A 23,072-nucleotide genomic window follows, 5' to 3' on the forward strand; every position below is an offset into this window, starting at 1 on the left:
TTAACAATGTACACTAAATCATTCTAATAAGCTATCTTTAATATAACAGCTATATATCAATGGACTAAACCCTATTGAGCCAGGAGAAAAAAAACTGAATATAATCAAGCCTTGGAGCAATTTACAAATCAAACTGGCCTAATTTCATGCAGTTGTAGAAGCCAAATTTGAACAATACAAACTGTGAAACATAATTTGATTTTGATAAAAACTGGAAGGCACGCCAAGATTTGAAGGCAGAGGAAATAGCTTGAAAGTTCTTCCCCACTCCAAAAAAAAAAATCCCCATTGGATCCTAGAGGTCCTTAGATACTCCCACCAAGCTAATTAGTCCTCCTCATCCTCTTTTGCTCCCTTCAACCAACTCTCAACTGCTGTCCACAGTTTATACTCCTTGAACATACTCATTCCTTCCTCATCATGTGATTTTCAGGTTGGGGGCAGGAGAGAGAGAAGAGAATCTTTTTCCCCCTGGTTAATTTACAAAGTCAGTTTTCTGCATACCTAATCTTTAGAAACCCCTAACTTGCCTGTGAATGGCTCGATTCCGATGTTTTGTGTTTGGTATGGAGGCTAGTGATTTTATTGTATATACAACTGTATGTTAGTATAGGAATATACTAGAGATGCCAGTGAGATTGATTTAGAAACCGAAACTAATTCAAACTTAATAACACTACTGAGCAATGATGCCTTTCAAGTCACTGAAACTTACAAGATGCAGTTAACTGATTTACAAGAACAGTTTACACCACTTTCCCAATATATAAACTCATGGGATAGGCAACTGGACGCATTGTCACTGAAGTTCAAGGGGGAAATATTTATCAGAGGAAGTTAATATCTGATTATGGGGCTGCGGTGGCTCAAGTGGTTAAGACACTGAATTGAAGGCTGGAAGGTCAGTAGTTCAGCAGTTCGAGACCTGAGTGCGCCGCATGATGGTGTGAGCTCCTGCCAATTTAGCAGTTTGAAAGCAAGAAATTGCAAGTACATAAATAGGTACCACTTCGGTGGGAAGATAAGTGTTCCGTGCGCCTCGGCATCTAGTCATGCCAGCCACATGATCATATAAATGTCTTTGGACAGCGCTGGCTCTTTGGCTTGGAAACTGAGATGAGCACCGCATCCCTAGTGCTGGCTTTTGAGCAAGGGAAACCTTTACCTTTAACCTAATATATGATTAGAGGACTATGTGGGTGAATCTGCTACACCTTTCAGCATTCCCTATTGTGACTCTCCTGCACTGTAGTTTAGAGAGACTACTGTATGCAATTCTGAAACTGATGAAGTTCCATCTAAGCCTCTAGAGAGAAAAACTTCTTTTCAGAACTCTAGTAACACTTCACAGATATTCCTGTGCTTTATTTATGGGTTACTCTAGTTTTAGGCAAAACAAAGTCCATGGGGGCCAGGCAGGCAAATACATATTAAGGACACATCAAATTTTAAAAAGTTATGTGACTGTAGCATAAAGTTGTCATTAAGCCTATGAAAGCAGGAACTGGTTTTTTTTAATGAACAAACCTGGATATAATGGGGCACTAAAGATGATCTGGGGGAACACGACCATCAGAAATCGGAGGAAGAAACTAAGAAGTCTAGCAGCACCTCAAGGAACAAAAACATTTATTTCAGTATGAGCTTTCGTGACTCACAATCACTTATTCAGATATGGGAAACAGAGACCATATGGGAAAGATTAAGAGAGGGGGAAAGGCAGAAAGGTTTGGTATGAATCCCAGCATGAATCTTTTAAATGTAAAATTTTCTGTGTAAGGGGGAAATGGAAGGTGGAACGGTTAAGGTGTGAATCCCACCATAAAGCATCAGAATTAACAGTTTACGCATAACAGATAATGAAAGAGGTTCAAACAGATAAGCAAAGTGATAAAGTAGGATAAACAGGTTAAATACTCGGGGAGAAGTAATCTGAAGTTTAAAATAAGAATGAGTACAGTGTTTATTTTCCTATCAGCTCTAAACTTTATTTCTAAAAAAAAAAAAGCAATACATAACAGACTGGATCCAGACTAAGTAGCCAGTGGGGGAACGGAACTTTCCTGCCTTTCTTTTCCCACAGCATCCCATTGATCCCCACGAAATACTGCTCCTGGGGGTCAGGAGACCCTGAGGAATGATGTGGAGGAGGGGTGTCTGCAGCAGCTGGGCAGTACTGGCAGTTTGGTCTGGATCCAACCCAGCATGCTAAAACAATAGTATGACTTGGTGACATAGACTTGAAATGCTTAAGGGGAACCCAGAAATACATTTCCAGAAGAAATGCAAGCAGTGCACTTAAAAAAGAAAATGTCTCCCAAGCCTATTGCATTGTCCTGCCATCTCAATGGTTATATTCCCTCACTCCTTGGACTGGGGTGTCAGACATAAGGCCTGGGGGATGGAACCAGCCTGTCCAGGGCTATTTTCTGGCCCACAAGCAACTAGTACGAACAGGAAGCTTCAGGGGAGGTGAGTGGGCGGAGCCACTCCTATTGTGGTCTCGACACGGCAGAACAGCCTTATCTGCAGCAGTCAAGCAGAAACCCTTCGCTTCAGTGGCAGCCACATTCAGCCACAGCCACATTCATGCCAACTCAATGTTCCAAGGTGAGGCTGCACATTTCTCTGCTTGGCCTACAGCTCCAGCGATGCTGTCCTGGATGGCTGTGGAATGGCGCTTGCATATGAGGGAGCACAGATGATCTTCTGCTGGGGCCCTGCTGGTGGCCAGCGTCACTGCCATATTCTCGTCCCCCCCATGAGGCAGCTGCGCTTTGGCCTGTGGAGGGGCAAGTTCTTCCGCAGTCTCTTTCACACACCGGGGCCTAGTCCTGTCACCAAGCACATGACTTGGTGGCCGGGCCCTGCTCCCCCATGGGCCACCAGGCAGCCTTCAGTCTTAGGCAGCTTCCGCCTCACGGGGTCAGTGTCAGCAACCCACGGTTATACTGGCCACTGGGTGGCCTGGGGCCTCTGCCACACACACAGCCTTTTGTACCTAGTGCCTGCTGTCCCATCAGATGATCCAACAACCTTCAGCCTGGGGCAGCTGCTACTGCATGTGAGTGGCCCAGCTTGCTGATGATCTGTGGCTTGAACCCCCAGCATCGCCCCAACCATCAATCACCTGGCGGCCTTAGAGGCAGCTGCTGCCACACGGGCATCTCCAGCTTTTTCTTTTTCTTTTTCATATACAAATCTTCTCCTCAAGGCACTTTGCATCATGAACTAAGTCACGCCCAGTGAAACGTTTGTTTTCAGGATGTATTTATGGTAGAAAAACCAGGAGAAGATTTGTATATGATATGTCAAACTGTGGTATGAATGAAACTAGTTTAGCATAGGAATTTATCTGATGAACAGGCAAAACGAAGAGTCATTCTGGAGGTTTTCGTCGGATTCACTTGTATTTTGATAGTTCACCTTCACCTGAAACTCACCATTCTTTTGTGTATTAGCATCTGCTTTAATATTGTCGTATGTTATTATAATACTTTCATACGCTCAAGCGCTTTGTTCTATCAGTCTGTGCTTCGTTTGTTTAGATCATCTCAGGACTGTGTTCTCCATCGCATATGTGTTCTTATAGATCTCAAGCAAAGTCCATGATATAATTTTGAAAGCAATATTGACTGACATACCTATTCCTGAACTTGCTCCAGTAACGATTATCACTTTTCCACTCATATCTCGTCCCTGAAGAATTTCCATTGCAGTGGTGCTTCCGTCGTACTTCTGCTTGGCGTTGAGCTTCATCGGGTTATCTTCCACTGTGAAGGCCAGTCTTGGGTCAAGATATGTTGTCCTTTTGTTTATATGGCTTAAGACAAAGAAAAAATAAGTTTTCATTCTGATTTCACTTCCCTTATGCGAACATTACAAAACACTGACAACATGTTCATCCTCAGACCTAAAGAAAAAAACCCACAATGTCAGCCTAAGAGCCAGTGTGGGCAGTAGCTGAGCTAGAGTGTTGGAGCAGAATCTGGGAAACATGCGTTCTGACATCGAAGTCTGTAGGGTGACCTTCAGTCAGTCACACACTGCCAGCCAAACCTTCCTCACAGGGTTGTTGTATGGATAATACAGAGAAGAGAACAATGTAAGCAGCTTTGGATCCCCATTGGGGAGAAAGGCAGGGTATAAACACAGTAAATAATACACACCAAACTGCCCAGTCTTATTAGTCATGCATTTTTAGTATTACTGATCATCCTCTAGCAATAATTATTAGTAACGCATATCAGGAGTTCCTAGATTTTTGTCATGACTACACCTCTGAGAAAATTAACTCTCTTCTAGATCTCGGTGCAACCTCCTGAAAGATGGTATTTGACCCCATACGTTTTTCAATATGGCCTGCTTTCCTACTTGGAGACAATTCACAGCTCCACTCCCTCCAGTTCCACTTATATAGTAACATCTGTCCCATCAACAGTTTTCACCACCAGAAATCTGGTTGAAAACAAGGCCAAACAGCAGCTGTGTCATCCACCCAGCCCCAATTTAGTCATCCCCCACTTTCTTCCCCCTGAATCAGATTCCCAATTTTGCCAATTCCATCTCAGACATTTCCACTACAGTTTTACTGTGAATGCAGTAAGAATGAGAAAGCAATTGATCACAAGCAGTCAAAGAACTGCTAGCATTTGTGTCCAACTGGTGCACTCTCAGGGGATATGAAACTTTCTGAAACCCTCACCTAGGTGACAAGTAACACATTTCCCCAAGACTTTCTCCTTGTTGCACAGGGGCAGATAGCAGTTTAGATGTGCAGGAGGTAAAGGTGGAAGCAAAATGTTGTAGCAAACCTGGAACAGATCTAGAGGTCACAGGAGTTCCCTGACCCTTGAACAAGTTACATTGTTACCCTCCATCAGCCAAAGTCATTCGCCGGCCATCAAAATCCACATCATGTCATTACATTTAACTAATTTTAGCATGTGTGGCCAAAACAGAATAACTAGCATCATTTCCATGACACTGCTAAGGGTACCTTTAGCACAGAATTACCACCACAATATGCTCACTTAACCAGAACAAAATTTTCAGCATGACAAAATCTTCAGCTATGCACCCCGCAGTCCTTCCAACAACAAAAACAGACTGATGTTGTATAATTCAGATTCTTGCTGCCACCTACAGTAGCACTGTGTAATTTTTGAAGACAGCACTAGTCTGCTGCTGCAACTCTGTCCCAAATTTCTCTTTATTCCTTAACAAAGCACTTGCACTGTAATAGTAAAAAGTCAATCTTAGGTGGTTGTATCAATCCTTCCAGCAACAATTCTGCTATTTTCCAATTATAATGAGGACACTGTGCCAACACTTGAAATCCCAATCTAGTTATGATACTAATGAGCAAGTTTTTCTGTTATATATTATCAACTTAGCAGCCCTCCATTTTGAGTGATGACCTCAATGTTGGCTTCATAGGCACTGATTCCAAACTGATAAACGGAGAGGTTTGATTTTAATATGGCTACCCAAACTAGAAGAACCCAACGCATTTCTTTGGGGATGCTGTCATGCACTTTTTTCCTGTCCTGCTTCCCTACTTCTGTAAATCCATGGAACAGTGTGGCAGCTATGATGTGATGGGGGGAGGCGCTGAGGCAACTCCCTTCTGGACTGAAGAATATCACCTCCCCCCCCCCCCGGCCCGGCCTCTCCTATAAATTCTTTAAACCCCAACCACTCATAGTCAAATAAAAAAGGGGAACAAAAGCTCTAAACAAAAGATTAGTTGCATGTAAGCTGTGTGTTCCCTAGAGGTTTTTTATTTGGAAACCTGCAAGGCCAAGGCTGAAGTAAACAGACTACATGTTTTCTTAGATATCTGACTTGACAGGCAAGACGCAGCTGGAGATGAACAACCAAGGGTTATTTAACAGAAAATAAAGTATTTTATAAGGTAAACATGATATGTGGATAACATATAAAGTAAAGCTGGCTCCCAAGTACAGTAAATAGCCACTGAGGGCAGATTTGATTCCCCTTTCTCTTAACAGGTTACCTCAGCAGGTTCAAAACTACTCTTCTCTCTCAGAGAGCATCTTACCACAGACCCTACACACACCACTTAAGAATGAGAAGCCTTAACATGACACTTACTTATCACACTAAAATAAGTTTTCTTCCCTAACCCAACCCCCAAACTCAAATTAAAAGCAAAATAAAAGCCTAGCTAAGCTGATGCTTCTTTTCCAGAGCCACAAAATCCAAAAGAAGAAAGATTTTCGTCACCCTTCTTGAGCTGAGCCTGGTTCACCCCATCCCATCCGGTGGAGTTCCATGGCTGACAATCAGTTGAATTTGTTTGAGGCCTAAATCACAAGGATAGGTTCAGAGCCCTGGAGGCTAGGCAGGACATTTGAGGGTGACTGCCTCAGTAGAACACCCAAATCCATTTCTCTGGGATGCGGTCATGCACATTTTTTCCTGTTCTGTCCCCCTACATCTGTGGCTTCATGAAGGAGACATACCCTAAAAGCCACTATCCATTCTAACACACAGGGAGTTTTCATAATACATTCTGTGAGGCAAAGCACCCTGATTTCCCCCAGGGGTTAACGTAAATATTAGAAGGCCTACTCCAGCTTGCAGGTGTCTGTAATTGGGCCTCCCTGCCTACACCATCCTTACCTCCTTCAAGACTGGATTCAAGAATATGGTAATTGGCTAATCATGTGAACCTGTGTTTAGTTCTGTAACTAGATGGGAGGGGGAAGCAGGAGTGGATGTTGTCATCCTCTGGAGGGTTTCATCAAGCAAGCTCCCTGATTGGGTTTGGGAGACCACCTGGTGCCAAATGGCCAAAGACTATAACCAACCCATAGACAAGAGGGAAGTCATGCTAACTTCATGATTTGAATGGGCAGTGACTCTAACTATGCCAAACCCCACTGCAATGGCCTGCTACATAGACAATGCTTAACCCTCTAGTTCGGATTCTGATGTTCTAAAAGGTGTGCCATCTAATACAAGGTATTGTAGTATTAGATAGATAAGTTGTTTCTTAATTTCTTGCTACAAGATTGTAGAGACTGTGTTGCTTAGTAATATCTTATTTTTTTAAGTATCTAATAAACCTTCATATATTTTACCAAGGTCTGGTTTCTTGTGTGCATATAACCTTGAGGACCCACAGGTCTGAGCACTGCTCACTTGCCCAAGGGGTAGTGACTCAGAGGGTCCTTGGCACATTCCCTTACAATGAAATTAATCCAATATACAGTGTTACCAAGCACACAGTTGCATTTGCAGACCTTCAGGCTGCCAACTCTGGATTAGGAAATACCTGAAGATTTGTAGAGTGGAGCCTGAGGAGGGTGGGATTTGGGGAGGGGAGGGACTCCAACTGAGTACAATGCCATAGAGTTCAACTTCCAAAGTGGCCATCTTCTCCAAGTGAATTGATCTCTGTCACCTGGAGATCTGTTGTTATAGAGGGAGATCTCCAGCCACTACCTGGAGGTTGGCAAGCCTAACATACTTAAATTTTCCCCCCTGCAGATGGAACTAGCTGTGTAAGAAATCATGACCAACACTCTTTTCATTTGAAGTTGTAAAAAAAACAGAACTCATCTCTCTAATCAAATCAGCCTTACAATTGTGGCAATGCAAAACACCAGATATTATTTACCAATACATATTTCTGATATAAATCAACTCGTTTCATTTTAATTTTCCATTTCTAAACACTTTACCTTGTAGTTTATACGTTTGTTTGTTTGTCAGTGCCATATTTGCTTGGACCTGTCTGTATTTGCTCTCCTTTTAGTAAAAGTTTAACTTGCTAGGAGTTCAGCTATCTTTCAACCTGATTCTAAAAGCTTATATAACCCATAAAAAGGTTTTTTTGAACTGGCAGAATTCTCTTATTACAATTAAAATGAAAGGACCAGCACAAATACCACCGCTTTAGGAATATATGTATATGTTTTGAAGCAGAAGATTTCTAAGACCATCCCAGTAATTCTAAATAATCTGTAACCAGAAACAGAAACATCTAAGGGAAATGTTTGAAAAATATTTTATGTCCTGAGCAGTAAACTATGAATATGTTTAACACATGAAAGCCCAATAGTCTGTCCCAGCAATACTGTACACAAACATAATTAATTATAATCACTGGTGTCAGAAATTTGATTAAACTACATCCCATTACTCCTTCTTCAGGCATTTTTCTGGATGAAGATCCAGGAAATCTTTAATTGACATAAGAAGCATCTGTCCATATTTTAAAAGCATAAAGACATGAATTTATGAAAGCCACAATTTATTACTGGGAAGAGCAGCACTCTGTAAAAACTCTGGAAGTCTTTAATATAAAGGATTCTTTTTTTCTTGTCTGGACTCTGCATTACTGCTCTATTCCTGTTGCATAACAAGCTGAAAGCCAGCAATAAACTAAACGTCAGCTATTTATAGATTTACTCTGCCCAGAGAGAAAGTAGATTAAACTGGTATAAAGTTCTAGTAGTCTACAACGATTCAGGAATGTGAAATCTATGAATGAAGGCCAGATCAGACATATCTGGCCCATTCTCCCTCTTTTGAACTTGTGAGTTTACAGGCAGGAAGGAAAATGGCCAAGGTCATGATGGCTGAACTTGAAACTGTGGGCTCTAAATGGCAGAGCAGCTACGAGAACCCTTTGACAGAAAAGTTTGAGAAAGGAAGCCCATGTAGCGTGCCACCAAAGTGGAACCAAATACATATGATACGGTTACCAAATGTCCTCTTTTTAGAGGACATGTTCTCTTTTTTTGGTGTCCATCCTCTTTTGACCTGTTTTTTAAAAACTGAAGAAAACGTCCTCTTTTTGGGTTGCAAGGTTAGGAATATTCCTAGTTAGCAGCAATGATCACAGCTTAAATAGCAGGGGTATAAAATGAGAGTTGTCATAGTGATCACTTGTTTGAAGTAGTCAGTTCAGAAACATGTCCTCTCTTTTGCTTTTCAAAATATAGTAACCCTAACATATGAAGCTGCTTTATTCTGAATCAGGTCATCGGTCCAGCCAAGTCAATATTTGTCTATTCAGACCGGCGGCGGCTGACCAGGGTCTCAGGTTGGAGTCTTTCACATCACCTACAACCTGATCCTTTTTTAACAGAAGATGGCAGAGATTGAACCTGGGACCGCCTGCATGCCAGGCAGACACTGCAACACTGAACCATGGGCCTGCCTCAGTCCACAGCTGAGAAGAAGCATCTTTTGAACTGAACTCTCATGTTGTTGGAAGTCTATGGCCTTGAACTACTTTTCACATGGCCGAGTCAAATGCAACACTGCTCCATGAACTGGGGCCAAAGAAGAGATCCTTAGTGTTTCCTTCCCTCTTATCTTCTTCTAAAGGATATACTTTAACAGCCAGCTATTCTACACAAAAGTACTGGCTCCTGTCTCTGCCACCCTTTAGCAAAAGTTTTGCTTTTGCTTACCCTGTATCGTTATTATTGTGTTTCCATATTTGATTCATTTTCTAAAATACAGAAAACATGTTGAGTGCAGAGAAAGAGGTATGTATATCATGTAACCATACAAAAGGTACATTTTATTTGAACATGTTAGAATTAGACAACATCAATATGCTGCTCCTCTCTCTCTCTCTCAACCTCTGGGTGCTGCTTTCTGACCTAAATCAGGGTCTGGAAGCCACCATCATGCAGATGAGGGAGAACAAAAGCCAATTTTTTAAAATAAATGTTTGAAGGCTAACATTACTCACAAAAAAATATCTTTCGCCTTTAGGGTAGGGACTGCATTGCAACTTCAATTAGCATTGGTCAACACAACTGGAAACAAGTGTCTCCATAACAATGAAAATACAGGCATATCATTCTTGTATGACAATTTTCCCCTCCAGTCATATAGAACAATTCTCACTTACTCAACAAAATAGACTTGTCCATTTTCATCTGTTTCTTGCTCCCACCCATATGGCAAATCTGAAAAAAAAGGTAAACAAGTACCATTCAGTGTGGCAGTGAAAACCTCTCATTTCAAAAATAATATATCCCTTCATTACGACAGAAATACTTGCGATTGACCACGACGGTCAACAAAACAAGGGGCCACAGAGAACCAGTACTACTTGGAATAGAGAGATCCTGGCATTACATTGGCAAATCAGCCATGGAGAGAGAATCTTAAGAACATAACCTGAGGAGAGTTTACTGGATTCAGCTGCAATGCTCACTTTCAGAAGAACTCAAAAGCCTGGTTTTTTTGACTGACAAGTCAACTTCTGGCAACCCTGTAGGGTTTTCATATCAAGAGACATTCAGAGGTGGTCTGACGCTTTTCAGTGAGATCAAGCTAGCCTGGACTATCCAGGTCAGGGCACTACAGTTTTGATGGAAGAAAGGGGAGGGGGGAAGATGCTTCCCCTTTTTTGAGGAAACTCCCTTAGATTAAGTGTTACCTGGAAAGAACCTGATAAAGGCTGCCACCACTTAGGTACCTCCTGAGAACGTCTAGACTGACCAGCTAAGGTTTCCTTCTAGCATGGCATTACAACTACTTCAACTATAAACAATATCCCTCAGAGCTTCCAGGATTACAGAACATATGAAATGGCTGCAGATAGGAGATAAGAAGAACCAGTTCTTAGGAACACCCATGTCCACAATGAATGTGAAGAACTACATGAAAATGGCATCTTTTATAATACCAGAGAGTCTGCAAAGTGGCCAGAATTCAGAAACAGTGCTTGAATAAGCACTGTGCACATACAGCATTAGTTAACATTGGAAGAGCTATCAGGCATTCATACTGTTCCTAACCCCCAAACACACAGGACAATTATTCAAGAGCAGGTTTAATACACAAAGGAGTTCTTGCTTATAGTTGTACTAGTCTACGTACACTTCAGAAGCAGCATGCAGATTTCAGAGCTAATGATCCAGGTTAGATGGCTTGAAAACAGACAAATATTATTTAAACCATGTTTTCCTAGCATTCATCACTAAAACCAGTGTTTTCAGGTTACAGCTCTCACCAAAATGATCTCAGAAAACGTGTTCCAAAGATTCTCATATAAAGGTAAAGGGGTTGATCCATTTGCTGGAAAAAACACAAACCTCCTGCAACACGCTTTCGTTTTCCAGATTTGGGATGGTCCCACTGAGTTCTCTCTTCAAGGTGACTGAAAAAGAGAACATTAAACATTACTTTGATTAAACATTGTTGGGAAAAGCAGTGCATCCTCAATAGCATTTTAGCACACACCAAGTGCATCTAATGTATACGTGGTCAGATAAACTGGGGTACTCTCTGTCAATACCCTCCAAGCTGCTTTGGGGCATAAATTACCCCTAGAGTACTTAACTGGGTATAAAAGGGCTCATTCTAAATTCATACCAAGCAAGGCAATCCATGCCAGCCTCAACAAACAGAACAGGATCATTCTAGATCATTAAGAGACAGAATTAACAGAAGTCCTTCCACAAATGGCGGTCACAACAGAGAAAGTCTATGAAGAAAGAGAACGAAGTGAGGAATGCTTATTCGGAAGACAAGATGTTTTTAGAACTCTATTTAGACAGAAGTGATGGTTTTGCAAGGTTTTTGTAAAGGTTTTATATTGCAAGATGGCTAGTAACCAGAAGTGGTGTTTTCGCAAGGGCTGGCAAGGATTTTTGCATTCTAAGTCGGGCAATTAACAGAATTGGTGACATCCCAAATAATTAAACAGTAATCATGGTTGGTGGAAGGCAATGGGCTTTGCTTGCACTTAAATGGAGTTGCTTTGCTGTTTGGAGCTTTGTCATAATTCATCGGAGATACTGGATAGTTATCTGATATTCTGTGAACAAAGCTGAGCATTGGTGGGCTGTATTGCTAGATTTCCAGAAGAAATGGGGCATGGTGAGCAGATGTGCAGTGAGGGCATTATCTCTCATACAGATGGAAGCAGGGAGACGTTGGGGTACAGGAGCTGGAAGTGGGAAGAGAATACATAACCGAAACTGCTCCTTATATAATCTCTGTCTACTTCTGAGAGATGAGGGCACAAAGGCCCCCCTCTCTCTCGGCATCACTGCGAATACTGTGCAAAACAGAAGGTGAGTGAAGTATAAAACTGCTCTTCTATTTGAGCAGCGGGAGAAGGAAAAAATACTGGTCTGGTTTGCAATGCTCCCTCTAAGCTGTGGAATCTTGTGAGCAAAAATTCTACTTAGTGAGCTACTGGCATTAAAATTATGAGCGAGCAATTTGACTACTGCAAGGCTAGCCCCTGAACTCCAATGTCGGCGAGGCAGTGGGTCAGTAGCTGATGGTCGACCATGTCAAACGCAGCCAACAGGTCTAACGACAGCAGCACTGCTGATCCGCCCTGATCCAGATGCTTCCAGAGGTCATCTGTGAGGGCGACCAGTGCCATCTCCATCCCGTGACCTGGGAGAAAGCCAGACTGGAAGAGATCTAAAATGGAAGCATAATCCAAAAAGCGCTGTAACTGCATTGCCACTGCCCTCTCTGTTATCTTGCCTAAATAAGACAAGTTGGAAACTGGCCGATAGTTGGCCAATTCGGTCTGATCCAAAGATGGATTTTTCAAGAGGGGGCGCACCACTGCCTCCTTAAGTGCCTCCGGGAACAGCCCCTCAGAGAGAGACTTGTTGACGATCTCCCACAAGGCACCCCGGAACCCTTCGTGGCCAGCTTTAATTAACCACGACGGACACGGATCAAGGAGGCATGTGGTTGGGCGTACAGTTAGGAGCAATTTGTAAGCTTCCTCTAGTTTGATTTGGAGCCATCCTTCCTGAGCTAAGACAAAAATGTGTAGCCAGAGGCTAAAAATTCAGCTTAGAGGGAACACTGCTGGTTTGTGCGAAGGAGACATGGTTAGATGAAAAATGATGAGGTGTATCTATCCCAGCTTACACCACCCTGATTATACAGACCTTCATCAACCCTGCCTCAGAGATGAAAAAGTGTATGGCTATTATCCACCACGAGTCTTTCTCCTTTTGCAGACCTAATTTGTTGTTCTGAATTGGTGGAAGAAGATCTACTCTGGGGATTGGAGATCAGCCTTGTCTGACCACTGTCTCCTCAAGGCGCAGGTGAATGTGGCACCAATGCTCCGCAGGACCAAACAAGCAGTTAAAATGATTCACCCCTGGAGACTAATTGAAACAATCAGCCTCCAGTATGCCTTGGGTGACTTTAAAATACCAGCTGATGGCCTTGTTGAAATCAAATACCTGGAATGAAGCTCCTGGAAGCTATGAACATTGTGGCCTCCTGTCCACCTCTCCAACCCTCCAGACAAAATGCAGCACCTTGGGTTTATTGTGGAACCAGGTGACTTGAAGAAGGTGGGGTAACATCTCAAATACAGCTGGCAGAAAACACAAACAGACTCTGACAGGCTATGCTATAGAACTCCCTGGACGACCTATGAGGCAGCGGAGATGGCAGCAAAAAAATCCTACTTTGCTGCTACTGTGGTGGGATCCAGTCTGCACCCAGCTCAGCTGTTTAAAATAACTTGTCACTTGTTGATTCCAAAGTCTTAGTCTTCAGAAACAGGAAATTAGCTGTGATGTTTTTGTAAAGTTCTTTGCTGGAAAAAAAATCTCTCAAATAACGGTCTGATTTGAATGCTGGACATAATATAGTTGAGATAACTAGAAACCCCCCACTCAGCATCCATTGCCTACAAAAACCTTGAAAAGATTGTACAGCAGTAATTATGACTACTTGCACTGAGTTTGCAGATGCCCTTCATTCTCAAAGTAGCTTGGTTAGTTCAACAAGGCTGGAGGTTGAAGCAAAAGTGCTATCAGAACACCTGCTACGCCAAAGTCCCTAAAATACTTACGTGGAATTGCTTTCTCTCTCAAGTATGAATGTGGGGCTATACTTTCTTGTTCCAATTCCCAAAGCAGGAACTCCACTGCCAAAGTATAGAAAAGTTATGGGTGTATCCACTTCCCCTGCTGCTTCCCAGAAACTGAGACTTTTGAAAGGATTCTGTAACATGTATTTCCAGTATCTGCATGCCTAACCCAAAGAAAGTCATTATGCTTACTGGTTAAACTTGCAGCTGGTGTTACGAAAGATGCTTCAATACACTGCTTGCACCAGTTACCTAACGAGATGTTCAGATAATGCCCAAACAAATTCAGATGTGTTCTTTTCATGTGATAACACTGTTTTCCCACATGCCAGAAAAGAACAGTAAACCTTAGTCCAAACTGGCCTCAGCAGCAGTAGCACATGATAGAAGAAAAATTTAAAACAGTGACCATGGCAAGCAACTAACAACTGGAACTGGAAGGATTTATAGTGTGGCCCTGTAGCTACCATCAAGCAGATCCAATCAAGTTCTTGCCTTGCATCTTTTTGTGGCCGAAAACCAAGGTAAGTTTGTAACATGCCTAGAAGTTAACAGCTGAAATCTGTCACACTAACAAGAGCTACACCATACTAAGCAAAATCTAAAGCGATGCAACCTGATACAACCAAGGATCGGCAACACAAATACAGGATCCCACTGAGTGTTTTAATTACTGAAACATTGCAAAGGAGACAAGGTACATAGCATGTTGCATAGCAAGGCCTGTAGTGACCTAAACTTCACAAAAAATATAGACCAACATCTGCATCCCATAACAGTTTGCCCAGATATTTTTTTTTAAAACATGGTAACTTATTATCTAACTTTAACAAAAAGAGATAATAAAAGGGAAATGCTGACCGCCACTTTGGAGTCAGGCAGCCATTTTTCTCCAGGCCAGTTTGGCCAGGGATCCTGGAGGAGTTTTTTTTTTTTTGCCATCTTCTGGGCATGGAGCAAGGGTCACTGGGTGTGTGGAGGGGGGGGAGATATTTGTGAATTTCCTGCATTATGCAGGGGGTTCGACTAGATGACCCTGGAGATCCCTTCAAACTTTAAGATTCTAGAACACCACTAGTTGTCACATACAGCTCTCAACTCAAAACAGTTCAACACCTCATCAGTGACTTACAACCTCTACTGGATAATGACAGTTCCCTTTCACAAGTACTGAGGCGCAAACCTTTTTTTTGCACACAGACAACCCCCCAATCTTAAACAACTCCTCACCCACAACAATACAACATCTAATTTGAACATGGACGCTGGTACCAGAACTTGCAATAAAACCAGATGCCAACTTTGCAACCGTGAACACCCAGGCAACACAATCACCGGACCTAACAACTTCAACTACACATCTCAGGCGCATTCACTTGCTCATCTTCTAACATCTGCCAGTAAAAGCCAACAATTGCCCTTCAGTTTTCTACATAGGGCAAACAGGTCAAAACATATGCTAAAGGATAAATGGACACAAATCTGACATCCAGAATCTCAAAACTGAGAAACCTATAGAACAGTTCAACCTTCCAGGAAATTCAATGGGGAACCTCAAAGTAGCTGTTTTATTACAAAGGAATTTCAGAAACAGACTAGAATGGGAGACTGCCGAGTTATAAATTCCTGGCAACACCCTCCCCACCTTCTACTTATGTAATGGTTGGTGACTTCTGTTTCAATGTATCTGAAGAAGTGTGCATGCACACAAAAGCTTATACTCAGAATAAAACTTTGTTGGTCTTAAAGGTGCCACTGGACTCAAACTGTGTATAACTTTAACACTGGGATGTGTCAAGAAAAAATGGTGTGGCAGTGAGAGAACAGGGCACCAATGCCAACTTTTGAACCAGCACTCATAGCCATCTGTCCCTTTACCAGTAGTTTTGTGTCTCAGCAGTTAACTATTATTACTGAATTCCACATCCTAACAACTAATATTACTGAACTGGTCCATACCTCCAGGTAAGTTTGGAAGATGAAACCTCAGTTCTAAGCATACAAGCAAGCTAGGTGCTTGCCCTCCGAGGACAGCTAGAAACCATTTTCCCATGTTCATGCCTGAAGCATAAATATTAAATTAATAGCTGAACCCTAACCCAAATTAAGGATTACAAGCATATGAGAAGAACAGACAGAAGTCAGGATGTGTTACTAAAGGATAGCTGTGCTGGTCAATCACAGCAAAAACCAGCAAGCTTTTTTATTCCAACTCTCATACAGGAATAACATTTCGTTAGCCTTTAAAAGGTGCCATGGCTGCTTTTTTGTTTGTTTGCCATCAAGTTGCAGCCAATTTATGGTGACCCTATAGAGTTTTCAAGGCAAGAGTCATTCATAGGTGGTTTGCCATTGCCTGCCTCTGCACAGCAACCCTAGCATCCTTCGGTGGACTCCCATCCAAGTACTAACCAGGCCTGACCCTCCTTAGCTTCTGAGATCTGATGAGATCAGGCTAGCCTAGGCTGTCCAGGTCAGGGCACAGCTCCTTTTCGTTCCCTGGAATCCTTGCCCATCATAAAAGGTGAGAGAGAAGAAGATTCACCAGCTGAATTCTTGCCTGCCTGAATCTACACCTTCTCTATGGGGATGGGATCACAGACAATACCATCCCAACAAGACAGAGGGGAAGTTTGCATCAAGCAGGGGGAAGAGGCAGTACAGCTAGTATATCCCATTCAGATCCCTCTCCACAAACCACTGAGAAGGGAGGGGGAGATTAACCCTTTCTGCGTTCTCCTAACAACTCCCCTTACCCCCATCGCCTGCAGCAAACAGAAATGGAGCTTCCTTCTCCAAGGGCACACTGAAGGAAGAAGCACCTGCTGAATTCTTCCTGATCAGCTACTGAAGGTAAGGATGACAGGGTGCTGAAACCCTGTTGATAAGGCAGAGAACTTTGCACTTGTGCAGGGGGCCTAGTATACCTACTCAAATCTTTCCCCACAAGCCTCTGGGAGAGAGTGGGAAGCACCCTGCATGCACCTCTCTCCTGTTACCTTCAAAGGGCTAGAACCTTTCCTACTCCTGGCAGCCCCCCCCCCCCCCCCTTTCCCCCCCCGCCACCCCCCCCCCCCCCAGCTTTCACCCCCAACTAAGCTTTATCCTTCTCCTTTTCTTTTCCCAGCTAAGGGAAGAAGGTGCACCTGCTAAACACCTACCTGCCATACTGACATCAAGAATGGGAGCCAGCACAGTGTATCCTTACTGGACTGGGATCTGGGAGACTCAGGTTGAAACCCCCACTCTGCCATGAAAGACATTGGGCCAGTCACTCTCTAACCTACCTCGCAGTGTTGTCATTGAGGGGACAAAACAGAGAAAGACGGAGCATTTAATTCACTCCCCCCCCCCTCCTTAGAGAGAAGAGCAGAAGTGGAACCACCTACATAAACAAGGCGCAGAAGTTGGCACCAACATGTGCATGGAGCCGGGGGAGGGGGGAAAGTCTTACAAAGCGTTGGGAGGGAAGAAAAACGAGTCCGGGAAGCAGCACCTGCTGTACTTCTGCCTGCCGTGCGTCTGATTATGGGAAATTCAGGTGGGTGCAGGAGGTGGGAAGGAAGCAGCCCGTTCAGACCCCCTACTAAGCGCGGGGGGGCGTCCTCCACACACCCCCCGCAGCCCCAGACCCCCACCCTCTTTAGGTGCCCTCCTCACTTGGCGTAGTACACCCAGCCGTCCTTGGTGGTGCGTTCCTCCCAGCCGGGCGGCAGCTCCTCGTCGCTGTCGGTGTCGTCCAAGCCCGCGTACTTCAGCGCAGCCATCGCCGCCCACAAAGACTCCCCGCGAAACTAAAAGCCTCACAGCCGGCGACCGAACCTTCTCCCTTCGCAGGCACACTTAGCCGGAACTCTTCTTCAGCTGTGCGAAGAAGAACCCCTTCCTGTGCTCCTGAGCCAATCGCCAGGCGCGGCGGGCAAGGCACCCTGGGAAATGTAGTCCCTGGAGGGGAAACCCACGTGCCGCTTCTCTCCGCGGGAGAAACGATTCGGCCGGCGCTGCGTAGGAAGCGGTGGAAGGGAATTGTTGTGTGAGACCCAGGGAATTTTCTATAGAGGGAGCGGGACAGGGTCGTTGTTAAACAGGAAGAGGGCTGGCTCATTCGGGGGAAATTTCCAGCTCTCTTTCTTTGGGTCTTTCATTTTTTTTAATGGTTCTTTTCCTTTAATTTTTACAGACAAAACAGAAGAAAAAAATGCATGCAAGATGACCCACCAAGCTCTGTTTCTGTTTTTCAGTGTTCTGTCTTATAAAGGCAAGGGCTCCTGGAATAATGGATAAGTCCACTCCTAAGTGTTTATTTTGAAATATAGTCAACTTTAAATGATTTATTAATACGATTTCACGCAGGCCCGTAGCCAGGATTTCCTAAGTCAGGGGGCCTTTAAATAAGTCAGGGGGCACTGATAAAATAAAATAAAATAAACTCACACTCGCAGGCAGGAGCAGGGTTATTTCCCCTATTGTGGAGGGTGGGTGTAAGTGGAAGTCAGTCACTGACTCCGAGTAACCTGAGGAGGATCCTCTCCTCCTCTCATTCTCCCCCCCCCCAACCGCATTGGCTGTGTGGCGTGCAGGAAACTACGGCAAAAGTGGCAGGCTCCTGTTCGGTTCCTTATTTATTTCTTCCTGGCTGACTTCGAGCTTCCAAGGTGACTTTGCCTTGGTCACACCCCCACCCACCACCCTGCAGGGGGGCTTTCTGCTGCAACACTTCTCAGACTTGGAAGTGGCAGCCCGCCCTGGGAGACAAGCCAAAGGAGGAGAGGTGGGCGAGCAGACGGGATGGAGATTGCTGCTCTGCTGCCCTGGTGGCTTGTGTGCACCCTGCATTGGTGCAACCCGGCTGGACTGAGAAGGCGGGAGCTGAAGGAAAAACCCGGGAGAGTGAAAGATGAGGGAATGCTGTTTTTCTCTCCCTTGGTGGCCAGCTTCCTCAGCGATGAGGGCACAGGCTCATGCAAGCCAGCAAGGTCTGCAATCTTGCACTGGAGGAACAAGGGGAGAAATCTCTGTAGTTGCAGGTTCAGCCACAGGACCCACAGCCCCTGGCCGCACCTCACCTGCCAGCCCGCTCACCTGGCTGCCTTGCACCGCTTCATGCCGTGGCTTAGGGATGTGCATTCGGTTTGTCTGAGCTGAATGCACCCCCGAAAATGGCCCATTCGGGCCTCCTTCGGGCTGCTGTGGGCCAATTCAGATTCTCTGATCTGAATCATGGGCCCCCAAACAGGTTGCCCCCATCTCCTCCATTGTTCTCTATGGTGGGGGAAATGTTACTTTTTCCCACTATAGAGAACAATGGAGGGGATGGGGGCAACCTGTTTGGGAGCTCATAGAATTGTCCCCCCATGGTCCAATGTTCTTGAAACTTGGTTGGTATCTTGGGGAGAGGCTCCAGAAGCCACCCTGCAAGTTTGGAGCCTCTCCCACAAACCACCTCCCCTCCAGCCCCCTAGAATATACCCTATGTTTTCACCATTGACTTCAAAGGCCCATAGGATATAATGGGGCCAAAATTGACATTCGGCTGGCAGAAAGACTCCCCAATGGGCTCCTACTGCCGAAATTGACATGCGGGAGTCTTTCTGTGGCTGCCAGCCCAGGATGGAGCCTGTGGGGCTGCTGACAAGTGGGGAAATTGTGGGGCCTTGGTAGGAAGTCGGTGGGCCGGGCCCCAGAATGCTTCAGTGTAGCTACAGGCCTGATTTCACGTTATCATACTGTTAGGCTCTGGTCTTCTTTTCTGAGCCAGGTTCTTGACAAGTGGAATTATTTCCTTCTGAAAGTATGGCTGCAGTCACACACACTTAACAATACACTTTCAGTGCACTTTCCAACTAAATTTTGCCAGTTCACACAGTAAAATCCAGTTGGAACATGCACTGAAAGTGGATTATTTAGGATGTGTGACAACAGCCTGTGTCAGAACTGGGAAGACTTCATATTTTTAGGAGGGTTCTGGTTAGTGAGTATAAGTGTAGGGATTCTTGGGGAAAAGAAGATTTAATCTTTCACCCTTAATAAGTCCGTCAACCCATTCTAGATATTTCAGATCAATTGTAGCAAAAATGAAAGATGTTCCTTAGCTGCATACTTTGTGGACCAGTTGATCATGCCACCTTGAGAAGGGAAGAAATTCAAGGCAAGTTTATTGTGTTCCAGAATCGGGGGTGGAGGAGCTGAGTGTGATGTGAAGAAGTTCCTCTTACATGCTCTATCCAACCTTTTCCCCTTCTTCTCCTTCCTTAGCCCTTTACCAGTACAAATATTGTGTAGGGATGTTGTACAGGTATTACCCACCCAGGCCAGTACAGGAATGGGAGGGAATCCTGTACTTTTTCAGTACATTAAACAACAACCCAAGAGGTAGGCTATACCCTCTCTGGATTTCAGAACAATTTGCCACCAGAACCTCTTCAACTGAGGTCCCCCCCCCCCGCCCAAGAGCAGAGATTCAGACTCTTAGCTGGCCTCTGGGACTTAACAATTACTATCACAGTGGTAGCTCTGTGGTCAGAGTTAGGCTGCAAGATTTATACTTGGAATTCGAGTTATACCACCAGAGACAAACTAGAAATAAGAATAATTTTTATTCAGTACAGAGCATTGCAATTAGACTACAAAATATTTCAAAACAATAAAGGCTAGGGCTATTTGCCTTAACTAAACAGTAATGGTTCATATTTACCAAGTCAGGAATCCATCAATCCAAATAGTCCAAGTACCAAGGGATTTTTAGAAGAAATCCCATCTTTGCCAACCATGTGCTCAGTTCACAAAGCAGTTCTTTGTCTCTCGAGAGACAGCATTTCCAGGTGTCATAAAACAAACAGAGAGAACAGGAGCAGAGAGCAAGAGAGAGCGAGTCTCTCTCATTGGGATCAAACAATTATACCCCAATTCCAGTCACCAATTAGATGTGGCTATTAGCCAATTGGAGTGGGCATGGGTGTGCCCAATTGTTGGTTGTCATGGCTATGTGTGGGGATAGGCAAGAAGTTTGGAAACTCCTCCTGCAGTCAGGTGACCCAACTTCCAGCTTCTCCATTATGTACGTGACATGGCCCATGTAGCCTTAAAGCAGGCGCCTTGAAGTCTAGCTCTTCCACTTAGAGGTGTGAAAGAATGTGTGGTTGTATGGCATGGCATGAGGTTGTTCAGGCCATTTGGTCTGCCCTGGACCATTCGGCCTGCACAGGAAACAGAGACATAGAATGTCATCACAGGAGAAGGCATGAGACTTGTAGAAATCAATATTTCTATACAGATGTGGATGGCAATAATTGTTTCATGAGTCTTTTATCCTCAGGGTCTGAACAGTCCTTTCCAATTGGTTTGGCTAAGAGAGTACCAATCTGTTTGGAGAGCAAGTTGATCTTTTCAAACATTTTTTGCAGAGCTTCTGAAAGTAAAAGGGTTTGGAACGCTAGTAAAGCTAGTATCTCTGATCTCTTGTTTGTGGCAGCGTTGTTTTCGTTTCTTTTTCAGGATGTCATCAGAAGCTTTCAAACTGATTAGAGGGTCCTGCTGGAAACAAACTGAAAGGGTCTGGGTGGGGCGTGGCATTGGGTGCTTAGAAGATGGACGCCTAAAGAGTGAGCTCTGACCCTCCATCCATCTTGAACCTCAATAATCAGCAATCTAAACACATCTAATATCAAAATATTGTGGGCAAACTGAAACCATACAAAGCTACCTTGATTTCAAAAGCCTCCAAGCAAAAACTGGACTTCTACATGCAACCTTCCACGAGTATGAAAGATGACATGGATACAGATAAAATGGCGACCGAAAACAGCCCAGTAAGCCCCCCATGCCTTCCCTTCTCTGGAGACATGTTAACCACTTTACTAAAGAATATAAAGCCTTTATGTTCGCCGCCCTGATCCCGCTTGCAGGGAGGGTGGCCTAGAAATCAAATGATAAATAAAATAATAAAATAAATACTGGAAAACATGTCAGCCCTCATTAAACCCTTCTCAGAGCAGTTTGCAGAGTTTAAAATCTCACTTAGTAAAACCAACCAAACAGCTGAAAGTGCTCTAGAACTTGGGGGGTTATCACAGGAGGATTTCCATGTGCTGCCCATGGAAAATGGCTACCTTAAGGATTGAGTATTAAGCTTTGAACTCTGTGTGCAGGCGAACTTAAAATTCAGAGGCTTTAGAGAGGAATTAAACCCCAGTGGTGATTTACCGGCTTTCCTCATGGGCTGGCTTTCACAGGAGCTCCATCTAGATGATGGAGTGGCACCATTAATTACTAAGGCAACTTGTCTGGGCCTGCTCAAAAATCCAAAGAGACATCGCCCTAGAGACACGCTGTGTTCCCAGACTTTAGATCCAGAAAGATGGTCGTAGAAACAGCCAGAACTCATGGGTCCCTCTCCTTCAAAGACGATCCGATTCTCGTCTTCCCTGATTTACCCCTAGAGGTTCTTAATAAAAGGCATGAACTACAGATGATCACAGAGGCCCTTCATCAACCAAAAGTGACAAACCTAACTAAACTTCAAGTGAGACACAAAGACAAGACATACTGCGCAATAGATCAAGATACCGGGTGAGCTCTCCTGCAAGACTTACAAATACTGCTGTTGGCAGACCTCAGCAAGATGACACAGAAGAGGAAATCAGATCAGCTGCCATCTCTGCTCAAGAGTAGTAAAATATCAATCCATAATGTTTAGTTTATATATCAAGTTTTCTAATCAGTCTTCCTGCCACTGCTATTTTAAACGTTGTGATGTTCAGGGCTCTTTACGGCAGTTTAGATAGTGTAGTACTTATAAGGACAGGTGTAGTACTTAATAAGGACAGGTGAAGCAATCTGAGGTTTGGGGGAAGGGAGAAGTAAGAGTTTATTTTGAATTGCCTCTTTGTTAAACAAACAGTCCTTCGGCAACAAAGTTCTCTCCCTTAACCTGTGCTAGATAGAATAGCTGCCTGGGTTGAGAGGACTATTTTGTTCCCTTAGCTTAATTAACAGTTTCTGGTTTGTTCCCACTTTACCATAATGTACGATCAAACCCATCAATCTAGTGCCATTTTTGTTCCTGTCACAACTGGAGGGAGGAGAGAGGTTTGATTATGACTTACTTCTCACACAGAGACTGTTGAGACATAGAACGCAGGGGAAATATAGTGCCGCTTATATAGGCTTAGATTATAGACTATATAACTCTAGTGGCAATTAATTCATA

At 44.0% G+C, this 23,072-nt stretch overlaps 1 protein-coding gene across 1 annotated transcript; it reads right to left on the reverse strand.

Annotated features, from left to right (window-relative positions):
* Positions 1–1,527: 1,527 nt before the first annotated feature.
* Positions 1,528–17,701, reverse strand: WWOX (WW domain containing oxidoreductase). The gene is made up of 5 exons (XM_015409962.1): positions 17,525–17,701; positions 11,094–11,158; positions 9,902–9,959; positions 3,645–3,823; positions 1,528–1,601 (listed from the first exon to the last, which is right to left on the reverse strand). Exons 1-5 carry the CDS (start codon positions 17,629–17,631, stop codon positions 1,573–1,575), a joined length of 438 nt encoding a protein of 145 aa, XP_015265448.1. The 5' UTR covers positions 17,632–17,701; the 3' UTR covers positions 1,528–1,572.
* Positions 17,702–23,072: the final 5,371 nt, after the last annotated feature.

The sequence above is a fragment of the Gekko japonicus genome, unplaced genomic scaffold (genome assembly GCF_001447785.1).
Source record: "Gekko japonicus isolate JY-2015 unplaced genomic scaffold, Gekko_japonicus_V1.1 scaffold95, whole genome shotgun sequence".
Classification (NCBI taxonomy): domain Eukaryota; kingdom Metazoa; phylum Chordata; class Lepidosauria; order Squamata; family Gekkonidae; genus Gekko; species Gekko japonicus.

What these genes read in the sequence shown, in the direction of transcription:
- WWOX (XM_015409962.1), bottom strand. Translation starts at nt 17,631, where the DNA reads ATGGCTGCGCTGAAGTACGCGGGCTTGGACGACACCGACAGCGACGAG. An exon ending in GGCTGGGTGTACTACGCCAA is followed by an intron (nt 11,159 to 17,524) that starts GTGAGGAGGGCA and finishes TCTCTTTTTCAG; the next exon opens with TCACCTTGAAGAGAGAACTC. An exon ending in TGGAGCAAGTTCAGGAATAG is followed by an intron (nt 1,602 to 3,644) that starts GTATGTCAGTCA and finishes AGGTGCTGCTAG; the next exon opens with ACTTCTTAGTTTCTTCCTCC.